The 25929-nt window shown below is 34.0% G+C and overlaps 2 protein-coding genes across 17 annotated transcripts in view; both read right to left on the reverse strand.

Annotated features, from left to right (window-relative positions):
- wt1a (WT1 transcription factor a) overlaps window positions 1-25429 on the reverse strand; it is a 37940-nt gene extending 12511 nt beyond the window's left edge. For 13 of the 16 annotated variants that reach the window (XR_015525529.1, XR_015525528.1, XR_015525527.1 and 10 more), the window contains exons 1-4: window positions 24711-25387; window positions 18969-19091; window positions 13641-13743; window positions 6234-6317 (exon numbers count right to left, since the gene is read on the reverse strand). Coding sequence is in view for 2 of the 16 variants with exons in the window: in XM_087310299.1 (XP_087166425.1) it covers window positions 6234-6317; window positions 13641-13743; window positions 18969-19091; window positions 24711-25107 (707 nt within the window). In the remaining 14 variants the exon portion in view is untranslated. Of the gene's footprint in view, window positions 1-6233; window positions 8382-12506; window positions 13744-18968; window positions 19092-24710 lie in introns of those variants that run through there. The other 3 variants (XR_015525531.1, NM_131046.2, XR_015525530.1) reach the window with 3 other exon arrangements.
- LOC147830838 (uncharacterized) overlaps window positions 1-25929 on the reverse strand; it is a 688366-nt gene that overhangs the window by 68617 nt on the left and 593820 nt on the right. The window lies entirely within an intron of this gene.

Consider the following 25929-nt stretch of genomic DNA (forward strand, 5'->3'; position numbering starts at 1 on the left):
ACAACCCTAAATTACTCAACCCAAAAAGTGTCAATTGTATATATACCTGTATTAAAATAGACCAATATACCTTTTTTAAAAACAATATGGAAAAATCCTCCTTATTAACATAATACATCGGGTTGCACTTAGAGTCTTTTTCTATGAGTATAAAACACAACTAAGCATGTAAAAACATCAAAAAATGCTCCACCCTAAAGTAGTTGTTCACAAAACGTAATTCTACCTCATAATTTTCCCATTTACTAGTGACAGCAGATAAAGTCCTTCCTAAATCTCCCCGTGCATTATTTCACAAAGTTTGGATGACATATAGAGGGCATTGCTAGCCATAAAACACACAGAGCCATGTCTTCGTAACTCATCCTGACATTGGGGCAAATTGCTCCCCGTTTCAAAGAGCAATATTTTGCCCCAAACATTTGAGGTAGGGCCAGTCAGAGAGATGAATGGGGAATGTATGGTCTTGCTCACTGTTGAACTTAAGCCTGAACCTCAGCGGTATGCCTTTTTTTACGTCACGCTGTAAATACACGTTTCTCGGGACAATTCTACACCGTGTTTCACCTTTGGAGAAAAGACCACACAGTCTGGAATCTGTTTTTTGTTATCAGAGAAGTTTGTTCCCTGGCTTGAATAAAATTTCGCAAATTTTGTATTGCGTTTCAGGAGGTATAAAGTTCTCTTTGTCTGTATGCAAGGCTAGCCAGACGGAAAGACAGTTCAGAACAGCATCCTGCAGTAAATCTTCTCACAGTTCATTCATTCACTCAAGCCGAACCAACCTGGGCTTGTGACAGACATGGGATTTGGAGGTATGGAAAGAGCTATAGATACATTAACGGTGAAAAGTTTGGAACAATTATACAATTTTTTTTTCAAACACACATTTTTTTTTATCATAGAAATCGAAAAAAAACAAAAACATTAAAAGTGCACCTAATATGCTTTTTTAGATGTTACCTGAAATTTAGCATTTATATTTATTCATTTAGCAAATGCTTTTATCCAAAAGAACTTTCAAATTATTATAAAAAATCAGATCACTAGAGAACAGCAATATATTGATGCCATGGCAAGTTGGTTTAGTTGTATTTAAAAAATACACTTACACACGAATGTATAAACATACACACACACACACACACACACACACACACACACATATAAACATACACGTATAAACAATTGACGTCAGAATTATTAGCCCCCCTTTGAATTTTTTTTCTTTTTTAAATATTTCCCAAATGATGTTAAACAGAGCAAGTAAATTTTCACAGTATGTCTGATAATATTTTTTCTTCTGGAGAAAGTCTTACTTGTTTTCTTTTGGCTAGAATAAAAGCATTTTTAAATAAATAAAAAAAAAAAACCTTTTAAGGTCTAAATTATTAGCCCCTTTAAGCAATATATTTCTTTGATGGTCTACAGAACAAACCATCACAATAACTTGCCTAATTACCCTATCCTGCCTAGTTAACCTAATTAACCTAGTTAAGCCTTTAAATGTCAAGTTAAGCTAAATACTAGCATTTTGAAAAATATCTAGTAAAATATTATTTACTGTCATCATGGTAAAGATAAACTAAATCAGTTATTAGAAATGAGTTATTAAAAGTATTATGTTTAGAAATGTAGAAAAAAATCTGCTCTCTGTTAAACAGAAATTGGGGGAAAAAATAAACAGGGGGGGGGCTAATAATTCTGACTTCAACTGTAAATGCAGAGAGGAAAGAGTGCATCTTGTACAGGTGCTTTGTCAAGCTTACTCACCTATGTGGAGCACGCTCCGAATTTCACAGAGTTTTTCTAGAACATAAGGAAGTGTCTGGTGCATATGGAGTGGAAAAAGAGTGTGTCTCCTATAGGTTGTTTGTCAAGTCTTTTTACCCGTGTGAAGTTTGCTGCATTTAAACTGCATAGTTCAAGTGACTCAGTTGTAATTTTTTTCTCCCATGTGGCACAGATTGTATATGGCCTATGTACATGTAAGCAGGAAAAAATCACATGGATTCTGATTTACTCAAATCTAATTCAGACCTTGTTCATATGTGGAAATTTATCTGATATAAATTAAATCTGTGTCCTGGTATCTGCAGTGTAAGCAGGCATATCGGATTTTCACCTGTCAATGCGAGTCGCGCTTCATTAAAAACCAGAGCAAATGAAGTCAGACTGACGCTTTCATTTCGGAATAATCATTTCGGAATAATTTAAAAATGACATCCTGCAAACATAATAAATACAGGAATGGAGAAAAGGGCGCTCTTTAATTATCAGCTGTCAGTCAGCGCCCACTCTTTTATTTTATTTTTATATTTTTTGCTGATCATTGCGCCTTTGCTGTGTGCTGAGCAACTAATATGTATAAATGCATATAATCTCATTTGTACAGTTTATATGATCTGCTTATGACAAAATGGTAGTTATTTAGGGTGTGGATGTGTGTAAAAAAAACTGTATGTAAAAGTGTAAAATGTTGTTTTATTGTGAGATTTGGTTGGCTAATTTATATGAAATCATAAGTGTTAAAGTTTGCCCATAATCCTGCCCCTGCTGTTAGCAGGTTACACAAATTCTTACAAATTTCGCAAAACGTTAAATAGCTGCTAATTCGCAAAAACATAAAATAGCTATGTTGTGATATCGGGTTGGCCAGTTTCACATGAAATTATAAAGTGTCACTTGTATAAAATTATATTTTTATAAAAATAAAAAAAGCATTTAGGCCCAACTGCAAACATAACCACTTATAACTCTCTGAGGTATAAAATTGTGATCGTGAAATTGAGATTGAACAAATTCTTCTGTCCTGCATCTATCCATATTGTTAAACACACAGACATGTAGCCCAACTACGTTTACAGAGACCCAGTTTGATTCCTGCTTTGCAGTCCTTTGCCAATCCCACTTTCCTCTCTCTACTCCAACTTTTCTGACATACTGTATCTCTACTGTTCTTACTGCAAAGCATGAGAAAGACAAAAATAAGAGAGATTGCACAAATTCAAAAGCCTATCTCTAATCCTGCCATTAAACAAACCTTTTACTGGGGTGTGATCAGATCAGAAGAAAACTTAAAATTGAGGTTGTTGTAGTAAAAAAATCATAGCTACAAAATAGGATTGTGATATTAACGAGAGGGGTCTGGATGCAGACCTGCTGCAGTGCAATCTGAGCTGCATCCAATGCTTTTTAAAGGCTCACCTAACCTCACCTCTAACCCTATCCCTCGCAGTGATGTCACTCGCTTCATTTGAGTGCATTGTGTCCGGCATTGCATCACTGAGGGATGCAGTCTCAGCTTGCATATAAAGGCTGCTTACAGATACTATTGATATTAACTGGCCGTTTAACTAGAATTCTAACCGCCATGTTGATCTTTTGTCCAAAGTTCATTATTTAAACAAACTTCAACATTTCAGTGGTGTTAGCAACACAATTTAACAACCAAAAGAAATAGTTGCTTTTTATTTTTAGAGCGGGAGTTAAAGGTTTAATTCATTGTCAGAATTTGTGCATTGACAACCAAAATAACAACAGCAAACTATGGAACTATATGTGCACAGTGTTTTGTTTTTAAAAGTGACAGCACTGTCTACTGGCCTGGCATGCATAATACAGCCTTATTGGTCATTTTTGCAGAACCATTGAAAAACATGGGCTATGTTGTCTATATGCAAACACAATGGGAAACTTCACATCTATGTCACCTAAATGTTCCCTAAGTTAAGCTTGAGGAGTCACAACATGGCTTCCATGGCAGCCCTCTTGGGATCGATCAGCATGTCTGATTTTACCTCAACCAAAACCAGCCCCATCCCTCTCATTTATCAGCACATGAATCATTCCGTCACCCAGGGCTCCTCCGACTCTTTTAGAGAGGTCAAAGCCTCCTCCCCGCCTGGCCGAACGTGACTGCGGATTCTCGCTCGGGTCCCAGAGGGAGTAGAGTCTGTCCCATTGTGCACCGATGCACTTCCACCTCCCCCCTGCCCGGCTCCCTTCCTCCCGGCGGGCCAGCGCTCAGCCTGGTCAAGGCTGAGATGCCACTGGCAGAAATATACGGCAGGATATCGTTCTCTAGCCAGACAAAACAGAGGCTAATTCTGCATGTGCACACGCTACTTTCTGGCACAAACAGAGAGATGAGATGAAAGATGCAGGGGGTCATGAGAGGGAGTTTGAGAGCCTGGTCTGGTTGAGGCTATAAATAAAAATGTAATTTTACTGTACTTATCTTTTTAAACTGTAAAGCACATAGGTTCCTTAAAAGTTTGTGGTAAGCTGTATGTGTTTGATTCAGAAATCATGCAGAAGACTACAGTAGTTAAAGTGTTTGTTTTTGACTCTTTAAAATGAATCAACTCATGAGTCATTCACTCAGGAATCAGACTAGAATGGTTGTGCTGTACGTCTTGGATTCACTATATGACCCATAGGAGTCATTCACACAAGTCAGCAGATTAAACTGTTCAGAACTGTACTACATTATTGTTTTGTTTTCCATAAAAATAAATTATGAGAGCAATGTGAACTGTAATCTGTGGAAACAACTTCACAATATAAGATTAAAAATGGTAATAGCATTTTTTTTTTTGCAATTCAAACCTATTGTCAACTCAGAATGATTCTGATATCGTACCGCTATATACATTTCTGGAGAGTGCCAAACCCGTCCCAGGAGGTACTCTTTTTTTTTTTTTTTTTTTTTTTTTTTGCAGTTTTCACGAATCCACAAGAGGCACTTTTTCACTTTTTCTGATCTCAAACTTCTCTCGTGAGTGCCATTTACGTCTGGTGTTCTTGCGTAAATCCACCAGAGGCTGCTGTCAATCGATTGACACACCCTCATCTTTTCCTAAATCCAATCAATAGTGTTTTCAAAATCACCGATTACCTCACCACCTTCCCTAAACTCAACTGACAGTGTTTTAAAAAGCAATCCAGAAAAAGTAAAGCGCTCGCAGCAGCCTGATTTTTACCAAGTTTTCAGATTTTACCACACTCTCACCCTGTTATTTACTTGTTTATTTATTTATTTATTTTTGCTTCTGTTTTTGTCTTACCCACTTTCTAGGAACCGTTCTTTGTTGGAATCAAACCCTATTGTCGTGATCAACTGTCCGCCGACAAACATGGCGAGCAACTGGACAAAGGGGTAACATCAGGAAGGTATATGACCATAGGGAGGTAAGCGGTCAGCTGGTAAGAGTAAAAAGGAACGGCGTCATACTACCCCATAAAATTTGTTTTAAAGACGAAATGCACCCATACGATCCTCTGGCTACATAATTCGTAACCCTAAAAAATATATAGGTAAGAATCTCGTGTTTATGTTAAATCTTTTGATTTTATTAGGCAAGTTTTATATACACAAGTGTAAATGGTCGGAGAGGAAGCCTAACATCTTCCATTTCAAGGCTGATTTAAAAATTTATTTTGAAACTCTTTAAGGACCTTCAAGTCGAAAAGCGATCAGAACTGTGAAAATACTTCAAAAGCTAAACTCCTCTTCTCTATGTATACCCTCTCTTGTTCTTTATTTGTTTATTTCCTTCTTTTTTCTTTTTTAAACTTTGTTATGCTAAAATGTGTAATATTGTAAGACTTGTTATGCATTTAACTGGAAATGTTCAGCAAATACAATAAAAAAACATAATTCGTAATCTCCAGAAACAGTAGCTAAGCTTTCTGAATGAGCCTGTGTTGCATATTTTCTTGTAATTCCTCACTTCAATTGTGACTTTTCCCAATAATTTAGTTTCTTTTTCTTGCAATTCTGTCATTATTTTATGTCTATTTCGAGTTTATATCCAGCAATTCTGACTTTCTCACAATTTAATTATTTCCTCTAAATTCCTAACAGATTTTATCTCACATTTCCCTAGTTCCTTCATTGAAAAGCACATTTTATTCTGACATCCAGCTTGTAACTAAAACATATTTTCTCCTCTCCTTTTTCATTGTGATCTGGCTAGTTTTCAGAAGTTTGTAATGAATAAGAATTTACTTTTCCAACATCCATGGCAATGTACCAAAGCATTGTGGTTTGCACACATAATCCAACTCCAATTCTGATGCATTATCAGACCCTCAAAATAATTCCCAATTTATAGTCTCAGTATAACCACCAGCTCAAACGAAGTCTTTTTCTCAGCCTAGGCGAATGTGTGCTTATTTAAATCTCAGAAGAATTTCCTACAAGACAGAAGCGGGTCGCATTGACCTACCTCTTTATAGTGGACGCCAGAGAGTTGACAGGATTCCACCCCATGCACTCCAACTGTGACGCCATTTGATATAAATTATCGCTGCTGGGATTGAAAACAACAAAAACACCTTTTAAGAACGCATGCATGTACAGTATTTTACAGTATATTAAAAAGCAGCAACCTCTGTCAAATGTAAAGGATGTGTGTTTGAAAAATAGCCTAGGATCCAGGGTAACAGGGAATGAATGTGTCATATGCATGCACACAAAAAAAGGGGGTTACCAAACCAGCAGGGTGATCGGTTAATCAGGTCATCGCTCTGACCAAAAACCTGCCATATGTTATTAAAAGCCTGTCCGGAGGGCCATCAGTTACCCTGCCAGGTGCTCACCCAAACACATAGTTTAGATTTATCTACAGCAACTCTGACATCATAGTGTTTCATCATCGTATGGTTGTATGAACTGGTACTACCTGGTACTGCGCTTGCTTCATGGCCCATGGAACCTAACAGTATTTTAGCATCGAGAGAGGGTTTTTCTTAGGGAGAAAATTCTGACTAAAGAAGCAAATTACACTAGATGACAAATTTATGCATTTGTGTTTGACATGTTTAAGAAGTATTTTAAGTTAAAGTGAGTTTTTTTACACCAAAATACTTATTTCAATCCATTTTCATAATCAATACATTGAATCACTTCCAGTAAAAGTAAAGAGAGGCAAACTGTAAATGTTAAAATGCAGTTTCTAAAGATTAGTCACATGCCGTACAACAACCTGCATTATTTAATCACTTTGTTTTCTGTGTGAAGCCATTTGCTGATTTAATACAATATACTATAACTTTAGAAAACCTAGTACCAAATAATTTTTAAATCAAAAATGACAATAGTTTAATGCAGTTTTGCAGCTAAAATTAAACAGAATAATTAATAAAAGTGTTTTTTTATGATAGAGCCAAACTCTACATTTAAAAATAATATACATTTTAAACATAAAGCCACAAGAAATACCTATTATTATTCCTTAAAATGCGAAAATGACGTCACAAAAATTGACGTCAAAGAAGAAAAATTGTGAAAAATTATTTTAAAAGCCTTTATTAACATTACTAATCCATAAAAATGCACCTACCCGTTTCAGGGTAACCTTGAAGGCAAGTGTTTGCCGCAATGTTTTATGGATTAGCCACGTTAATAAAGGCTTTTTAAATATTTTATTTACTTTTTATTAACATTTTACCATTTATCTATATAAATCCCTTTACCCAAAGAGAACCCACACATTAATTACCATTGAAGCACTTTTTGTTTGATCTTGGATGAATTACTAATGTTTTTGGTTGTAAAGACATATCATTGTGACGAATTTTGGAATCTACTTCCATGACAAAGTAACATCTTAAACTATAAAGCCTAAAAAAAAAAATCAACAGAAGAATTATTGTAAACGCCTATAAAATTAACCCGGAATGTTACGGTCACACACTTTAATAACGTTCCATTAGTTAAGAATGAACAACTTTGGAATGAATAACACTTTTATAGCATTTATTGCTACACCGTTAACCCTTGCTGTAGATTATGCTGTGAATAAATCTAAAATAGCCAGTGTTTTGCTGTAATAAAAAGAAACAGTACTTACTGTAATAAAAAAGTAGGATTTGTATGAAATTGTGTAGTTCACAGAATAAATTGCAGTATAAGATTACCCTGTAATATTTTGGTCACACATTTCAAAAAAATTCCTTCAGTTATTGTTAGTTGATATATTTATATCGAACATATACTTAGAATGAATAACACTTATTCAGCATTTATTACTACACTGTTAACCATTGCTGTAGATTATGCGGTAAATAACTCTAAAATAGCCAGTGTTTTGCTGTTATAAATGTAAACAGTATTTTACTGTAAAAAAAACACTAGGATTTGCATGAATTTGTGTAGTGCACAGAATAAATTGCAGTTGTTTATACTTATACACATCTTTTATTTATACTTTTATAAGATTACTCTGTAATATTTTGGTCACACAATTTAATAAAGTTCCTTCAGTTAATGTTAGTTGATATATTTATATCGAACATATTAGGAACCAATAACACTTGTCCAGCACTTATTACTACAATGTTAACCCTTGTTTTAGATTATGCTGTAAAAAACTCTAAAATAGGAATGAACCGCCAACTTATCCAGCAAGTTTTTACGCAGCGGATGCCTTTCCAGCCGCAACCCATCTCTGGGAAACATCCACACACACACTCATACACTACAGACAATTTAGCCTACCCAATTCACCTGTACCGCATGTCTTTGGACTGTGGGGGAAACCCACCCGAAGGCAGGGAGAGCATGCAAACTCCACACAGAAACGCCAACTGAGCTGAGGTTTGAACCAGCGACCCAGTGACCTTGCTGTGAGGCGACAGCACTACCTACTGTGCCACTGACTCGCCCCAGTTTGCTTATTCATGTTAGTAAATTAATCATCATTTATTGTAAACTTGTAATAAATAATATTTCCTTGTTAAAGATCCACTGGTCACATATGATAATTTCAGCTCTGGCAGCTCATGTGAACATGCGTCTGGATTTTTGTTTTTCACTTTTGACGCAGCAGAGACGCAGGAAGCTTGTAGATTGCGAACAGTTTACACTCCATCTGCCTTTGAGATTAACAACAACTTAATGCTGCTTTAAAAATCTGCTCGTGTTTTTTATATTCCAGCCACCTCGCGCTACCTACAAACCAGAGGCCCTGTGTAAATACAGGGCTGTGGGTACCAGGCATTTGATTCAAAAAGCAGCACAGTGTCGGGATTTGAGGATTCGCAGCCGCCCCGATAGGAGACTGTTTATTACAGGCAAAGGAAAAACGCAGTCGGAGTCCTCTTATCATCCCAAATTCTGTTATTTTGAATCTTTATGTTCCCTCTGTGCTGGAAAAACAACATGGCGAAAGCATGCGAGGAATGCGAGATGATTTCAGGGCTGTAAGTTTGTATGATGTTGTGAAGGGAATTCCAGTAAGAAACGGTGAAACACTTATCAGAATGAAGGAATTCAGAGCTGTTGGGAAGTGCAAACGGATGGAGGATTTAAGCGTGATTTTGGCATTGCTTTTTTGGCACTTGACCTTTATTAAGCATGTTTGACAAAAGCCCGTTTTGATTTGGTAATGGTATGTCAAAGCAAATGGGATCAGTTTGGGGATTTTTAACAACTGTCAGAGTTTAGGGGTTGTGTTTAACCATTTATTGGGAAATTCAGTTTTTTTCAGAAATTGAAAGTTCAGAATACAAGTTTTTTATTATTATTATTATTTGTAAGTGGTTAGTGTTCGGATTATACTGGATGAATGTTAGCTGTCAGAAAGACGATTAGTAAAAGTGTTTAATTTACATATATTTTATATTTTTAAAACTCAAAATTAACTGAAAGTTAATTCTTGAGAAGAGTTTTAAATTCAGAGTTAAAGGTAAAGAGTAAATCAAATACCTTATTACTTCAACTTAAATGGTGTAAGTTTACAGGACTCATATAGATTAGTTTTCTTAACTCAAATTTTTATTTACAATTTTGATGTATTTTGTTAAAAAAATATTTTAGTAGTATTATTTAAGCTTAAGAAATTAACTTAATTTGAATGACCTTTAGGGCGTCTTGGTCACGAAGTGAGTAGCACTTAGCAAGCAAGGCTAAGTGCAAGACCCTCTTGCTCGCCTCATAGCAAGAGGGTCGCTGGTTTGAGCCTTGGCTGGATCAGTTGGCATTTTTTGTGTGGAATTTGCATGTTCTTCCCGTGTTCATGTGGGTTTTCACCTGGTTTCCCCCAAAGACATGCGCTATAGGTGAATTGAATAAGCTAAATTGGCCGTAGTGTATGTGTGTAAATGCAAGTGTATGGGTGTTTACAGTATTGGTTTGCGGCTGCAAGGGCATCTGCTGCATAAAACATATGCTGGATTAGTTGGCGGTTCATTTCGCTTTGGCTATCCCTGATCAATAAAGGGATTAAGTCGAAAAGAAAATAAATGAATGAATGACCTTTTACATTTAAACCGTAGTGTATTTTTTGAATGCATTTCTTTTTGAAATCCTTGCAGAAAGTTTACTCGAACATCCTGTACGAACCAGTTTTCCTCCTTTTCCTCCTTTTCATATTACCAAACTTCCTCTCCTCCTCTACGTGTTCAATGGCAGCGTGACTTTTTGGATCGACCACAACAACAGATTTTGACGTGTTTCTGATTGTTGCGCAGGCCTGTTTAGTTGAACTTCCTGTGTCCTGACAAACTATCAGTCGTACCGTCTGCAGCCTGTCTGGATGAATTGAGTGCATGTTTTTTTTTTTTTACTGGAATATCTCATTTCCTCCATATCTGTTAGGATACATATTGCATTTCATGTAGTCTGTTTTTGGGCTAGGGAAAACATTGAGAGCATTTGTTTAGCCTAAAAACTGTTTTGGACGGTAGTTATGCTCAGTTTGATTATGCTGAAAATAACTGAATGGAGTGTAATATATTTCAGTTTGTTCTAAAATGTTTTGTTCTGATGCTTATTTGCTCTGTTCCAATGTGTGATTAATTTTATTAGTTTGTAGTTTCTCATTTCAGATTAATTACGTTTCAGTAATTCTGGTTTAATATTATTACAATCAATTATATAACGCTGTTATGTAGATTTTTGGTTTTCGGCCAAGCACATTCTGAATTTTCGGTTTTGTTTTTGGCACAGAATTGTTATTTCAGTAGTTGTTAGTGTGCTAGCGGAGGATAAGGATGATGTTTATATTATGTAGGGAGAGAGAGAGAGTGATGAACATACTTAAGAAAAATTTGAGATTATGGATGGACAAATACCAGTAAAAGTTCTGTCCATGATAAAGCTGCATCCCAATTTGCCTAACTTATACTTCACCCTTAAATTAGATACTGTTTTTTTTGTGAATAAAAAGTATGTACTTTTGAGTTTTTAACAGATCAACAACTTTGTTATAACAACTTTGTCATTTTTTTTTCAATGGAATTGCCTGGCGAGGCACCGAGCAACCATTTTACGTAACGCACCGAGCTATTATTTTAAACTTCAACAGTTAGAGAAATTATCACAGCTGAGCATTTTTTGGAAGAATGGTTTGGTGGTGCCCTAATGGACTGTTCCATTGCATAGTTACTTTCCCTGAGAATCATCTCATCACATCCTCCACATTTCTTATGTATTGGAGATGCAGCAAATCTGTTAACGGGTCCTACATGCAGACAAAAACTTCTCAGGTTTTTGCATAATTTTGCATTCAAAAGACAAAGGGATCTTTTTTACCAATCTAGGTGCAAAGTCTAAAGCGCAGGGCGCAATAGCATTAAGGGCATGTCAGAATACACTTTTGCTATTTTAAAGATGAAAAAATAGGCTCTGCACCACGGCAAACGCTCTAACAGGGTTGTATTTATTCTCTTAATGTAATGAGTTATAGATGTGTTTTGAGAATAAACCAATCAGAGTCTCGTCTCCCATTCCTTTTAAGAGTCAGTTGTGTCATGCCATGGTGCATTTGCTATTTATTTACATGGCAGAAAAACTGAATTCTTCAAAAGTGAGAAAACACTTAAACAGAGCATCCATTTGGCCTCTTTATTTTCTCTTTGTCTTTTTCATGGATAAGCAAACTCCACTGAAGACATCCATTAGCCTACATAATTAACTTCATTGGTTAAGCACAAAGATTTGTTTTGAACTATTTCTAAATTCAGCTTTAGTTTCCAGCAAACGAATAAATGAACAATAATAACAAAGTGGTGTCAAAAAAAAAAGTTATATCCAAACACACGTCCTATTCTTATGCCCCATATGGTCAAAAACCTGACAGGGGGACAAATCTAAGCTTGTTTTTTTTAATAAAACAAATATAAATTTGCATATAATAAATAAAAGTAATATAATAATAACAGAGCGACGCAGTGGCGCAGTAGGTATTGCTGTCACCTCACAGCAAGAAGGTCGCTGATTCGAGCCTCGGCTGGGTCTGTTGTCATTCCTGTATGGAGTTTGCATGTTCTCCCCGCATTCACGTGGGTTTCCTCCGGCTGCTCTGTTTTCCCCCACAGTCCAAAGACATGCGGTACAGGTGAATTGGGTAGGCTAAATTGTCCATAGTGTACAAGTGTGAATAAGTTTGTATGGGTGTTTCCCAGAGATGGGTTGCAGCTGGAAGGGCATCCGCTGAGTAAAACATGTGCTGGATAAGTTGGCGGTTCATTCCACTGTAACGACCCCTTAATTTAGCCGAAAATAAATGAATGAATAAAAATAACATTAAACAAAAGCAAGTTGTCTTGAATAAACTTAAAAAGCCCCCCGAGATGAAGAAGACATGAAGGCAATGGTTTTTACATTTGTGTAGAAAATAATAGCTTTCGTAATGTTTGGTTCCTTTGATTCTTTTTCATTTGTACAGATATATGTGTACTGGGGTACATTCTGGATGTTTAAACCAATGTGTAGGCGAGGCGCACATTTAAGGTGCTCTGCACTGGACTTTAGACCTGCTTTTAGCCGGTCTGTTGAGGAGTCTATTTTAGTTCCTCAAAATAATGCCAACACTGCATCTTAACACCTTATTTTTCTGGACCGGAACACTCATGAGTCCACAAAGTGGTGCAAATAGATTTGTTATTTAAACAACGTAGTGCAAAACGGGAAAATTAGAGTTGTGCTGGTCTGAAAATAGCAACACGTTGTGGCAAACACATCTTGCGCCTTATTGCGCCGGGTGTATGGCAGGGCCCAAAGTCTGTGTAAAATGATAATGTACAATGTTTATATTGCTAGTACACAATTGTTATTAGATAGGTGAACATATAATCCATGCACTATAATCTACAAAGATAAAAAATGTTTGTTTTGGTAATCTATCAGTCAAAGTCTGACCATTTGCTTCCATGTTTGGAGTCGTGGTCAGTTTGAAGATTTCCGCCACAATATTAACCCCGCTCCTCTTCCCATTAGTTTGCTATAAGGGAATGAAGTGCAAAAAGATAGCCCCGCCCCTACTCAATATTTCGTTTAAGTTGGAAGTCCATACTGTACATCAATATACCGAAATAAAAGTCTCAGCAACTTCCGGTTCATGTGGACTTAATGACGTCTTCATAAATGTTTGCAATGCAAACGTTTGCATCTTTTTACTGTGATCCAGGTGACTTTAGAGTACTTATTTAAATTATACGAATCAAAACGCAATAATTCTTTTTTTTTTAAAGGTAATTTTTCAAAAACTTTTTTCTTCATAGATATTATCACCATAAACATCAAGAAATTTCTTGATTTTAGGTCATATTTGGAAAACTCTAGCTGAGATGTTGTGTGCTCTATAATAATGACGATGTTAATAGTTTTGATGATGATGATGATGATATACCTGTTGTATGGGTTTCTCAGCAGCAGAGCTTGACTTCCTGTGCAACTGTCAGAAGGAGTGTGACAGCCATACACTGGAGGAGGAACGGGATACTGCTGATCCCCTGAAACAAACAGAACAGGTCTGACTTGGAGATCACATCTTGTACATGAGCTACTGCGCTTCTGATATTATGTAACAATTTCGTATTGGACACATATAATAATAATATACAGTTGAAGTCAGAATGTTATCCCCCCCCCCCCCCCCTGAATTATTGGCGCTGTTTATTTATTTTTTTCTTAATTTCTGTTTAATGGAGAACAGATTTTTTTTAACACATTTTTAATCATACTAGTTTTAATAACTCATTTCTAATAACTCATTTCTTTTATCTTTGCCATGATGACAGTAAATAATATTTTACTAGATATTTTTCATGACACTTCTATACAGCTTGAAATTTAAAGTCTTAACTAGGTTAATTAGTTTAACTAGGCAGGTAATGGTAATTAGGCAAGTTATTGTATAACAATGGTTTGTTCTGTAAACAAAACAATCAAAACAAAAATATTGCTGACCTTAAAATGGATTTTAAAAACTGCATTTATTCTAGTCGAAGTGAAACAAATAAGATTTTCTCCAGAAGATAAGATATTATCAGACATACTGTGAAAATTTCCTTGCTCTGTTAAACATCATTTGGGAAATATTTAAAAAAAAAAAAGAGAAAAGAATTCAAAGAGGGGCTAATAATTCTGTCTTCAACTGTATATTGTATTTTAAACAATGATATATTAACAATTGTATTATCATTTGTATTTTTAAAAATTACAGTTTTGTGTCACACTTTACAATAAGGTTTTATTTAATGTTAGGTTTCAGTTAATGTTAGTAATAATGATTAATACTAGGACTCTATTAATCACAGTTCAACATTTACTAATGCATTATAAAATCCAAATTCTTGTTTGTTAAAATTAATTAATGTACTGAGTTAACTTTTTACAATTAACTAACATTCACAAGAGATGAATAAACACTGCAGTAAATGTATTGTTTATTGTTTGTAACTAGCCTTAACTAATACAACCTTATTGTAAAGTGTGACCATTATTATTATTTTTTTACTATTGACTTAAACTGTAAAATAAACTTTATAAAGTAACTTTTATTATTATTTTTTATTATTATTATTTTTATTATTATATTTTCATGGTCTTTTTAAATAAAAGTATTAATATAGGCAGTAAACATTTTATAAAGATCGTAATTTAGAAAATATTATTAATTATGTTAAATATGTTTTTACATTTCATATTTAAAAATATATTGTTTTATATTTTGTGTCATCTTATGGTTTAAAAAGTTAATATAATAAAAATAACCACAACTAAAACAAAATTAAGCAGACCTTTAGCAACAAAAAAATAAATAAATAATTACCCAAAAGAATGACAAAAACTTAAAAAAAAAAAAAAAAATATATATATATATATACACACACACACACACACACACACACACACACACACACACACACACACACACACACACACACACACACACACACACACACACACACACACACACACATTTTGATTTTATAAAAATGTCAAATATTCAGTACAGTACAGTACAAAAAAAACATTCATTCCACCTTGCGCAACACCACTCATATTTACTTTCCTTTTTAATAATTCTCTGAAGTTTAATTACCAGGAATGAACATTTGTGTTCTGTTTGTCTTGAGTCCCTCATGGGGAATCTCCATGGCTCGATGCTCAGCGTATCATAACTTTGAGACGCCTGATTGAACATGTGTGCCATAGAGCATCGTACAAAGGCAATATGAGCGCGAGGGAGGCTTATGAAGACGCAGCCGAGTACACTTAACAGTTATCAAAACACCAGACTGACTTTCTTCGAAACCATAAAACACGCAGACCTTTCGCTCTTTCTGTTTCAAAGAGCAAACTGAGGAATCGCCGCTTCGGTTCATCCGGCCTCTTTATTGTAAATGTGTCCCATGGTGTTTCAGAGGAATCTTGCACTTATGAGGCACAGTGAACAACAAGTCGTGCAGTTAGAAATTTTATAGGAATATACACACACACACACACACACACACACACACACACACACACACACACACAGTTGAAGTCAGAATTATTAGCCCTCCTTTTTTCTCTTTTTTTAACATTTCCCAAATTATGTTTACCAGAGCAAGGAAATTTTCACAGTAAGTCTGATAATATTTTTTCTTCTGGAGAAAGTCTTATTTGTTTTATTTAGGCTAGAATAAAAGCAGTTTTTAATTTTTTTCTTAAACACTATTGTAAGGACAAAATTATTTGCCCCCTTTTTTTTCGATAGTCTACAGAATAAACAATCGTTATACAATAACTTGCCTAATTACCCTAACCTGCCTAGTTAACCTAATTAACCAAGTTAAGCCTTTAAATGTCTTGAAAAATATCTAATAAAAAATTATCTACTGTCATCATGGCAAAGATAAAACAAATCAGTTATTAGAAATGAGTTATTAAAACTATTATGTTTAGAAATGTGTTGAAAAAATCTTCCCTCCGTTAAACAGAAATTAGGGGAAACCATAAACAGGGGGGCTAATAATTCAGGCAGGCTATAAATAGCAAGTAGACACAGTATGTCTGATAATAGTGTGTGTGTGTGGATGTGTGTGTGGATGTTTCCCAGAGATGGGTTGCGGCTGAAAGGGCATCCGCTGCGTAAATACTTGCTGGATAAGTTGGTGGTTCATTCCGCTGTGGCGACCCCGGATTAATAACGGGACTAAGCCGACAAGAAAATGAATGAATAAATTAATGAATGAATATATATATATATATATATAGATAGATAGATAGATAGATAGATAGATAGATAGATAGATAGATAGATAGATAGATAGATAGATAGATAGATAGATAGATAGATAGATAGATAGATAGATAGATAGATAGATAGATAGATAGATAGATAGATAGATAGATAGATAAGCCTTGTTTATGATTCTCTATTTTTTTCAAAAGACACCTATATTGAACAAATTTAATCTGAAGTAATACTGTATTATGATATCATAATAAATTATATTTAAATCTAAAATAAACAAAAATATTTAAATCTATACAAAACTTATATTTTAAAGTGTGCAGTCAAAATGTCTACAAAATGAACATTAAACTGTATTAAGATATCATAATAAATTGTATTTAAATCTAAAATAAACAAAAATAAATATTTAAATGTGTATAAAACTTACATTTTAAAGTGAGCATAAAATCAAAATGTATACAAAGTTACAATGTTTATTTTGCTAGTGCATATTTTAGTCTTTAGATGAACAAATAATCCGTGCAACACAAGTTAATCCACTAAAAAACTGTTTGCTTTGGTAATCTTTAATCAAAACCCTCAATTGTTGATGACATCAGTTTGATGACAACAGCTTGGGTGAAATATGCTTAGCCATGCCCTTCCAACAGTTAGTTTGCTTTGAGTGAAAGATAAGAAGAGGAGCTCAAAAACAAAAACCCACCCATACTCAATATTTAGTTTCATATATGTCATCTTACTGAAATAAATGACTTCTGGTGCATCCAGACTTTGATATCAATTAAAGGGAACCTATTATGCCCCTTCTTACAAGGTGTAAAATAAGTCTCTGAGGTCCCTAGAGTGTGTATGTAAAGTTTCAGCTCAAAGTACTCCACAGATAATGTTTTCAAACTCTTTCAAACTGCCCCTTTTAAGCATTGTTCCCAATTGTGCCGTTTTGGTGACTGTCGCTTTAAATTTAAATAAAATTGTGTTCATTTAAAAAGTGCTCGGATTAACAAATGCCTGTGTCAGCATAATGGCAGATTCAAAAACAAAACTAACATCCTATGCTAATGAGGGAGAGATCTTCACTAATGGGCGGGGCTTTCCCTCTCTGATGACACGTACAAAGAGAAAATGTCAATCAAAGTGTTTCTGCACGCCGTTTTTATCAAGTGTGACTATGAAAAAAAGAATTCATCATTTTCTTAACCTTAGAAGCTGGTTATAGTCACAGACTGTTGCCACACAACTGTTTAAACACCTTATAAAAGTATATTTGCATAATAGGCCAACTTAAAAAAATGTATAATAACAACAAAGATGATCATGATGATAATAATGTCTATTTATGATTGTATGTTTTTTTTTTGTGTGTGTTTTGTTATGTGTTTGGATATCATCTAAGAGTCTAAAATAAAGATAATAATAATTATTATAATAATAATACAAGGTTGATATTTTTTATTAACATGAAATAGGCATTTAATTATTTTATCAAACAAAAAAAAATAATGTAATTAATACTGTATTGAGGTCACAAATATTAAAATCTAAAATAATTACAAGATGTTATACAGTCATTCATTTTCTTGTCGACTTAGTTTCTTTATTAATCCGGGGTCGCCTCAGCAAATTAAGCCGCCAACTTATCCAGCACATTTTTTACGCAGCGGATGCCCTTCCAGGCGCAACCCATCTCTGGGAAACATCCACACCCACATTCACACACACACTCATACACTATGGACAATTTAGCCTACCCAATTCACCTGAACCGCATGTCTTCAGACTGTGGGGGAAACCGGAGCACCCGGAGGAAACCCACGCGAACGCAGAGAGAACATGCAAACTCCACACAGAAACGCCAACTGAGCCAAGGATTGAACCACCTTCTTCCTGTGAGGCGACAGCACTACCTACTGTGCCACTGCTTTGCCCAGATGTTATACACATAAACACTAAAATATAAGTTAATTTAAATAATATTAAAAATATGATTGTATTTATGTATTTTGTATTCATATGTAAAATTTAAATAATTATGAAATAAGATAAAATATAAAACTAATTTATACTTTTGTAATAAAGAAAATAAAATTATAAAAAAAAAAAAAAAAATATATATATATATATATATATATATATATATATATATATATATATATATATATATATATATATATATATATATATATATATATATATATATATGTATGTATTATTGTAAACGGATTGAATCTCACATTACAGATGCAACTCGAACAGCCAATCATCCGGTTAGCTGTTTGCTGAAGTTTAAGATTATAAAGAGGAAGAGAGAGAGCGTTTGAGCTGATTTACTGTAACGCTTTGTGCAATTTGGCCCCTAAATAACATTACAGAGATCACTGCGTAAGTTCATAGAGCGAGGGTGAATGTTTGGAGATTGGAAGCTGTTTTCAGTGCATGCGTTTAAATAAATATAATAAAGTGTGATTTAGTGTGTAGTGTGTTTGTGTTTACCCATGTTGCTCTGCTGTGTGATTGAGTCCTCGTGTTTGAAGGAGTGGTTGGGGAACTGCGGGGTGTGGTGTGAAGGCGTGTGGCCATAGTTTGAGGCGCCGTCAAAAGCAACCGTGCCGTAACCTATAAAAGATCGTAAAAAAATCAAGACAGAAACATGTTATTCAATTATGAAAAATCTGTCTATCTACACTGTAAAAATGCTGGGTTCCACACTATTGATTTGTGTTGAGACAAAATGAAGAAATTTAGTTGATTTATTAGTTTTTACAAATTTAACAAACTGTCTATCTATCTATCTATCTATCTATCTATCTATCTATCTATCTATCTATCTATCTATCTATCTGTCTGTCTGTCTGTCTGTCTGTCTGTCTGTCTGTCTGTCTGTCTGTCTGTCTGTCTGTCTGTCTGTCTGTCTGTCTGTCTGTCTGTCTGTCTGTCCGGCAACATTTTTGGAATTTATTTGAGATACGGTTTAGATTTTATTACTTTTTCACGCTTGCCTTTTAGTTTTAATTTCAACAAAAAATAGTTTGTTTTTTTTTGTTTTGTTCAGTTGGTTTATTCATATTTTTAAAAACTTGTATATTAATATATTTAGTAGTTTTATTTTAGTAAATCAAGTAAACTAAAAGAATATAAGAAATGAGAACGTCAACTAGTTTTTACAAATACATAAAAAATATAATATTATAATATATAGAGTTTATATACAGTTTGTATAGAGAGGTTTTATACCAAGAATACAGTTTTTGTTTTATTTGTTCCACAAACTTAAAAAAAAAAAATAAAATAAAAAATTGCAACAGAACTATAAACAACTTTGTATATAGAGCAGAAAAAAGCAGTGTGTATCAGCGGTTATTGAGCAGATCCACACAAACACAGCTCTGGTCAGCAGATAACAGTAATATTGCTGATCATCTCTGCGTTTGCCGGCGGGGGTGAAACAGACCCGCTGTGAGGAAAACAAACGCTGCCTGTAACCTCAGGTCACACAGAGCATCGTAAATCACGCTCTCTTCATTAATTACCAGCCAAACACTTTCACCTCAGACAGAGAGAAACTCATTAAAGATGACCATTTATTCTCCAGTCCACTGGCAAGAGTGGCACTGCCCACCACTGACTGCAACTTTAGATGTCTTTTAAAATGCATTAAAAAGTGGCGGAGCTTCACATGTCTAGAGGAGTGAACTTTTTTATTATAATTATTATTGTCGTTTTTGCTTATCATTAAGGGCAATTTTTGATTAAATAAGTTGAAGCTCATACAAGATTTATTCAAATAGGTTTTTTACAATAATTATAGTACATTTTTAATTTATACCAGATAACACCTAAGTTGTCATTCTTATGATATGGGTTATGACTGTCTTATGTCATGGGGTTATGACATCGCTTTCTCATGACTATTTTTTTATCCTGTTATTTTAAATTTAACAGGGGTTCATATTTAAAACTTTCTCATCTCTTATATATGAAATTCATGTTTGAAATGATGTTTGACATTGTTTTATTAACTGTTTTTGGTATGTTTGTTGTAAGGTGAACAGAAAGGGGAAATGAGCTATTTATAAATGAATTTTTTTATTATTATTATTATTCTCATTGTTGTTCTTGTTGTTGTCAGGCAATATTATAATTACTGATTATTTTATTTATTTTATACTATAGCTGTTATGAATCATTATTGAAGATTAAATGTTGCTAAACCATACATGGATATACAAAATATATGAAAAATTGTATTAAAATTATAATAGGTCAGAATATAAATAATTCATTTTAAATCAGTTTTTGAATTTACACCAGATAGCAAATAATTAGATGCCATTTCTGGTGTCTAATATCTAAAATGTTATGAAAGGAAACAATTATAAAGGTTTTTTCTTTACACAAAAAACATCAAAAAATTATTTTTGCTGCTTTTTTAAACTACTTATTTGAAATGAGTTGTATAAACACGATTTTAAGGTTAATTTAATTGTTTTATGTATAACCCACTTGAATTTGTACAAATGATTAAGTTAACATTATCGATTTGTGTTGGAACAACGTGAAGGTATTGTGTGGAACCCAGCATTTTTTCTTACATTATACAACATAGCAAATATGATTATTTAATAAATATGAAATAAAAATCAATATATTTTAAATGTACTGAAATTGCAATTGTAATATCATTATTACTATTATTATTAGAATTATAGCTGTTATTGAAGGCTAAAAATTACAAAAGGCTGCTTATTGTACATTAACTTAATGCAAAACATGTTCTTTAAAACAACAATAATAAAACTTTTGCATACTTTTTATACCAAATGTGAAATATAGGAGTTCTCCTAAATATCTGGTCATTTTCAAGGCTTTTATTTATAAATACTGAAGGTGAAGAACGTTTATCCAGCACTCATCAAATATATATATATATATATATATATATATATATATATATATATATATATATATATATATATATATACACAATTGAAGTCAGAATTATTCGCCCCTTTTTCTTTTTTAATTATTCCCCAAATGATGTTTAACAGAGCAAGGAAATTTTCACAGTATGTCTGGTAATATTTTTCTTCTGGAGAAAGTCTTATTTGTTTTATTTCTGCTAGAATAAAAGCAGTTTTTAATTTTTAACTACCATTTTAAGGACAAAATTATTAGCCCTTTTAAGCTGATTTTTTTTTTGTCGATAGTCTACAGAACAAACCATCATTATACATTATACATTATAACTTGGCTAATTACCCTAACCTGCTTAGTTAACCTAATTAACCTAGTTAAGCCTTTAAATGTCACTTTAAGCTGTATAGAAATGACCTGAAAAATATCTAGTCAAATATTATTTACTGTCATCATGGTAAAGATAAAATAAATCAGTTATTAGAAATTAGTTATTAAAACTATTGTTTAGAAATGTGTTGAAAAAAATCTGCTCTCTGTTAAACAGAAATTGAGGGAAAAAAAGGGGGGAGAATAATTCAGAGGGGCTAATAATTCTGATTTCAACTGTATTAAGTGACTTATAGTGAATCAAAAATGCAAGTTTTGCAAGCGACAGAGAAATGGTAAATATTTCTATTACATTTCTCATAAGTCTCATATACTATACTATCTATAATTTGCCATTACTTCAGGTAAATATCATTTTACTATTTGCTAAATCAATAGACATTTACCATCCCTTATTATTATTTTTTTTTATAAAAGTCTCCAGTGATTAATGAAGCAATTACTTGTTTTCAAGCAGGTATTTCTATACTGTATACACACATGTAACTTTCTGAAATTTGAGCAGGTTACTTTTCATTCACCATATCCTCATTTTCTATCATTATTTCAGTTTTTCAAATATTGAAGGCAAACGCAGTTAGTTCATCTTCGATTCGTCTTCAAATTTGTCATCCAGATTAGGGAGGGAGAAAAAAGTTTTTTGCCTTACAGCAAACATCTTATCATCCCACAAAGTGTGTAATGAGCGCATGCATTAAACGCCAGCGTGATGAGCTGTTTGGAGCATATCTGTACAATAACCGGGAAGTGTTTTGACAAATACAGCAGCACTGAGATACATAATTACTCACGGCAGACAAATATGTGTGAGGCGACGACCCTGGTGATGGATAAATCACATAATACATTTACTCATTTACTTACTCACTGTTAAAACAAGCACACACAAAACACACCACTGTCCAATAAAACACTTCTGCATTATAGAAGATGCTTACATCATAATTTAATGACAAATTAAAGTGAATTATATAAATTAACTTTATTATACACAACCAGATTATTACAATTAGTCTATAATACAACAAATAATTTCATTTTCAGAAATTGGTTGTTGTTGCCAAAGTCCTGCTCATTTAAATGAGGGTTTCGTATAATTAACTTGAGTAAATTTGTTCTAATTCATTCAAAATGTGTTAACACATTACATGCACTTACTATAGTAATAATAGTTATTAATTATGAAGTTACATGCAGTACGCCTAAACTGAAGCCTGATCCTACACTGTAAAATAGTGCTGGGTTCCACACTATAGATTTGTGTTGGTACAACATGATGGAATTAGGTTATTTTATTAATTTTTTGCTAATTTAGGTGGATTGAAAATAAAACAATATGGTTATTCCAAAAAAACTCAAGAATTGTGTTGTTTCAGCTTATTTCATAAGTAGTTTGAACAAACAGCAAATGTCATTTTTTAGCGTACACTGTAAAAAGTTATTAGATACTTAAAGCAAGTAAACCAATTGCCTTAAAAAGCAACAGGTTGACTTAACAAAAATAAAGTTAACCCATTGTAACTTGGAACTGTTATGTTGACTTAATTTTTATAATTATGAAAATTGTACTCACTTTTTTAAATAAAAGGAAACTAATCACTTTTTTCCAATACACCTTTTCTATATTTGTTTTTCCCCCAGCTTTTCTGAATCTAAATGACACAGTAAAATACTTTTAAAAAAGTGAATACAATTAGCATATTTATAAAGATTAAGTCAACTTAACAGTTCTAAGTTACATTGGGTTTACTTTATTTTTGTAAAGTCAGCTTGTTGTATTTAAGGCAATTGGTTACTCGCTTTAAGTAACTCGTCACTTTTTACAGTGTATAGTATCTGTTGTTCTCAGTACTCATGCTGTACAATACATATCAACTTCATTTATTTGTTTAAATTCAGCCCAAATAAATTGTTTACAGCCACTTATTTAGCAAACCCAATGAATCATTTTTGAATCATTTTTTTCAGTGTAGTGTGGACAACTTGCTTTTATTTAGAAACATTAATAATTAATACAAATAATTTGTGAACATTTCTTTTTTTCATTTCTAACTTTTAGGTTGTTTTAGCTCAGTTGAGTAATTGCAATGTCTGATATTGTGAAATTGAGAATGACAAAATGTAAAGTCCCATCCAAAAACAAGAGCAGACAATGCTGATTTTTAAAGTTTTTCAATTGTAACATAAAAGCAGAAGCTTTTCACCATAAGTTACCTGCATTAAGTAGACACATTTTAACCAGGACAACAAAAAGTATAATAACTATTTAATAATTTATTATAGAAAATTGTACCAGAATAATAGATAGTAGTTAATCATAATAATATATTTATCATATTTTATAAAGTTGTACAAAATTATTAAAATACATAATCTGGATGTATACAAATGGACTCGAGCTGTAGTTTCTTTTAATTACATATAATGCATCTGTTAATGAATAGGAGAGAAAATAAAAGTAACACTTATATCACATTAAAATGACACTTTTTGAAGATCCCTGCAGTATATTTTAGTAGAAATACAGCTTCAGAATTGAATTTAACCTAATGTTTTGATTGCTATATATGTATAATTATGCAAACTCTGTTTCAACAGAAGTTTTGTTAATTCTGTCTTAAAAACAAAAGTTTCAAGGAGGAATCTTCGTAGTGAGCAATTCAATATATGAATAATTTGTTGTACTGTGCACAATATTTTTTAACCTTTTGCCACTATAAATGACCTTTTATTTTTGTGCAATGGAGTGCTTCCATGGATGTTAAAGGCTCTTTGTGAAACCCAACAAACAACCAGTGTTGTTCAGAGTTTACAATTCAAATGTGAAGCTCATTTCCCACAATACAGAGCAGAATGTTTATACTTGTTAAATTATCTCATACAAATGCTCCCAAACAATGTACAGAGAATGCCATTAAAGTAGTTCCTCACCTTGATTCCTGGAGCTGGATTGGCTGTCCATGCAGTTGGACAGGTAAGGGCTGTTGCTGAACATCCTTGGTTGGCTGGGTGGAGGTTGGCTTGCTGCAGGGGCCCCGAAGGCTCCGTACCTGCAGGCCCCTGTGCCAGTGAACTGTCCGGAGAAGTGCACGGTAAAGGCACTCAACCCACAGTGAGGGTCTTCATGAGGGTCAGCTGTTCCCCAACTGGGCTCCTGCTTGATGAAGGAGTGCTGGGCCAGCGAGCCGTATGGCGCTCCGGTGTGAAAGTCCAACATCGGAGGCCATTGTGGGGTGCTGCTCACTGGAAGAGTACAGTTACCGTTTCCACCGGGCAGCGGTGGAACTGGAGGGAGAAGAGTGTTGAGGTCACGAACATCAGAACCCATTTTGAGGACTTTCAGGAGCAGAGCAAATGGGCCCAGTTGAGTCACAAGGTCCAAGCTAGTTTTGAGTTCACTTCAGTGCTAAAATCCAACCTCAAGGTGTCATCGCAAAGTCAAGTTGGGTCACGGCCAGCAAAAAGTGCTCTTTTTTATGTGGAAAGAACTCAACCAGAATCCATGTCAGAATTGGAGAAAAGAAGAACAGGAGGATCCAGCAGGCTCTCGGAATGGAGTGAGGAGAGCACAAGAGATGTTCCTCCTTTCTTGTGGGTCTGTTTTGTTTGGAGGCCCCGGAGCTCACAGAGAGTCAGTCCGAGGAGTCGGGAGGAGGAGGAGTCAGGGATTGTGAGGAAAGATGAGTGTAACACTTCATTCATTTACTTCTCCCTGTGCAATACTCCTCCCTGTATACTCATACAGCATGCAGGGAGTCTCAATAAACTGACTGTGTGTGTGTGTGTGTGTGTGTGTGTGTGTGTGTGTGTGTGTTTGTGGGAGTCGGGTGGATGGATAACAATGATTCAGAGACTGGCTTTTTATGAGCTTTGAAACACATTTTAGCAGACGATATAAAACTGCTAATAAATGCGCTACAAACTTACCTGCGCATGTACAGTAATATATAGCAGTTAGATGTAAACATTTTAGGAAGTGGACATTTGGAATTCAAAGTTTGAGAAAGTTTTTCAGCGAACAGGCTTTTCGTTTTGGACTTGTTTATCAGCGGTCAGCCTTTTAGATTGAATAATCATTAGCTTTGGTTAAATATCCTTCATTTTTGTGTCATTTTGTTATTTTCAAACGCGTGAGCATTCATGACCGCGC

Source organism: Danio rerio, chromosome 25, assembly GCF_052040795.2.
Source record: "Danio rerio strain M-AB ecotype USA chromosome 25, GRCz13ab, whole genome shotgun sequence".
In the NCBI taxonomy this organism is placed as follows: domain Eukaryota; kingdom Metazoa; phylum Chordata; class Actinopteri; order Cypriniformes; family Danionidae; genus Danio; species Danio rerio.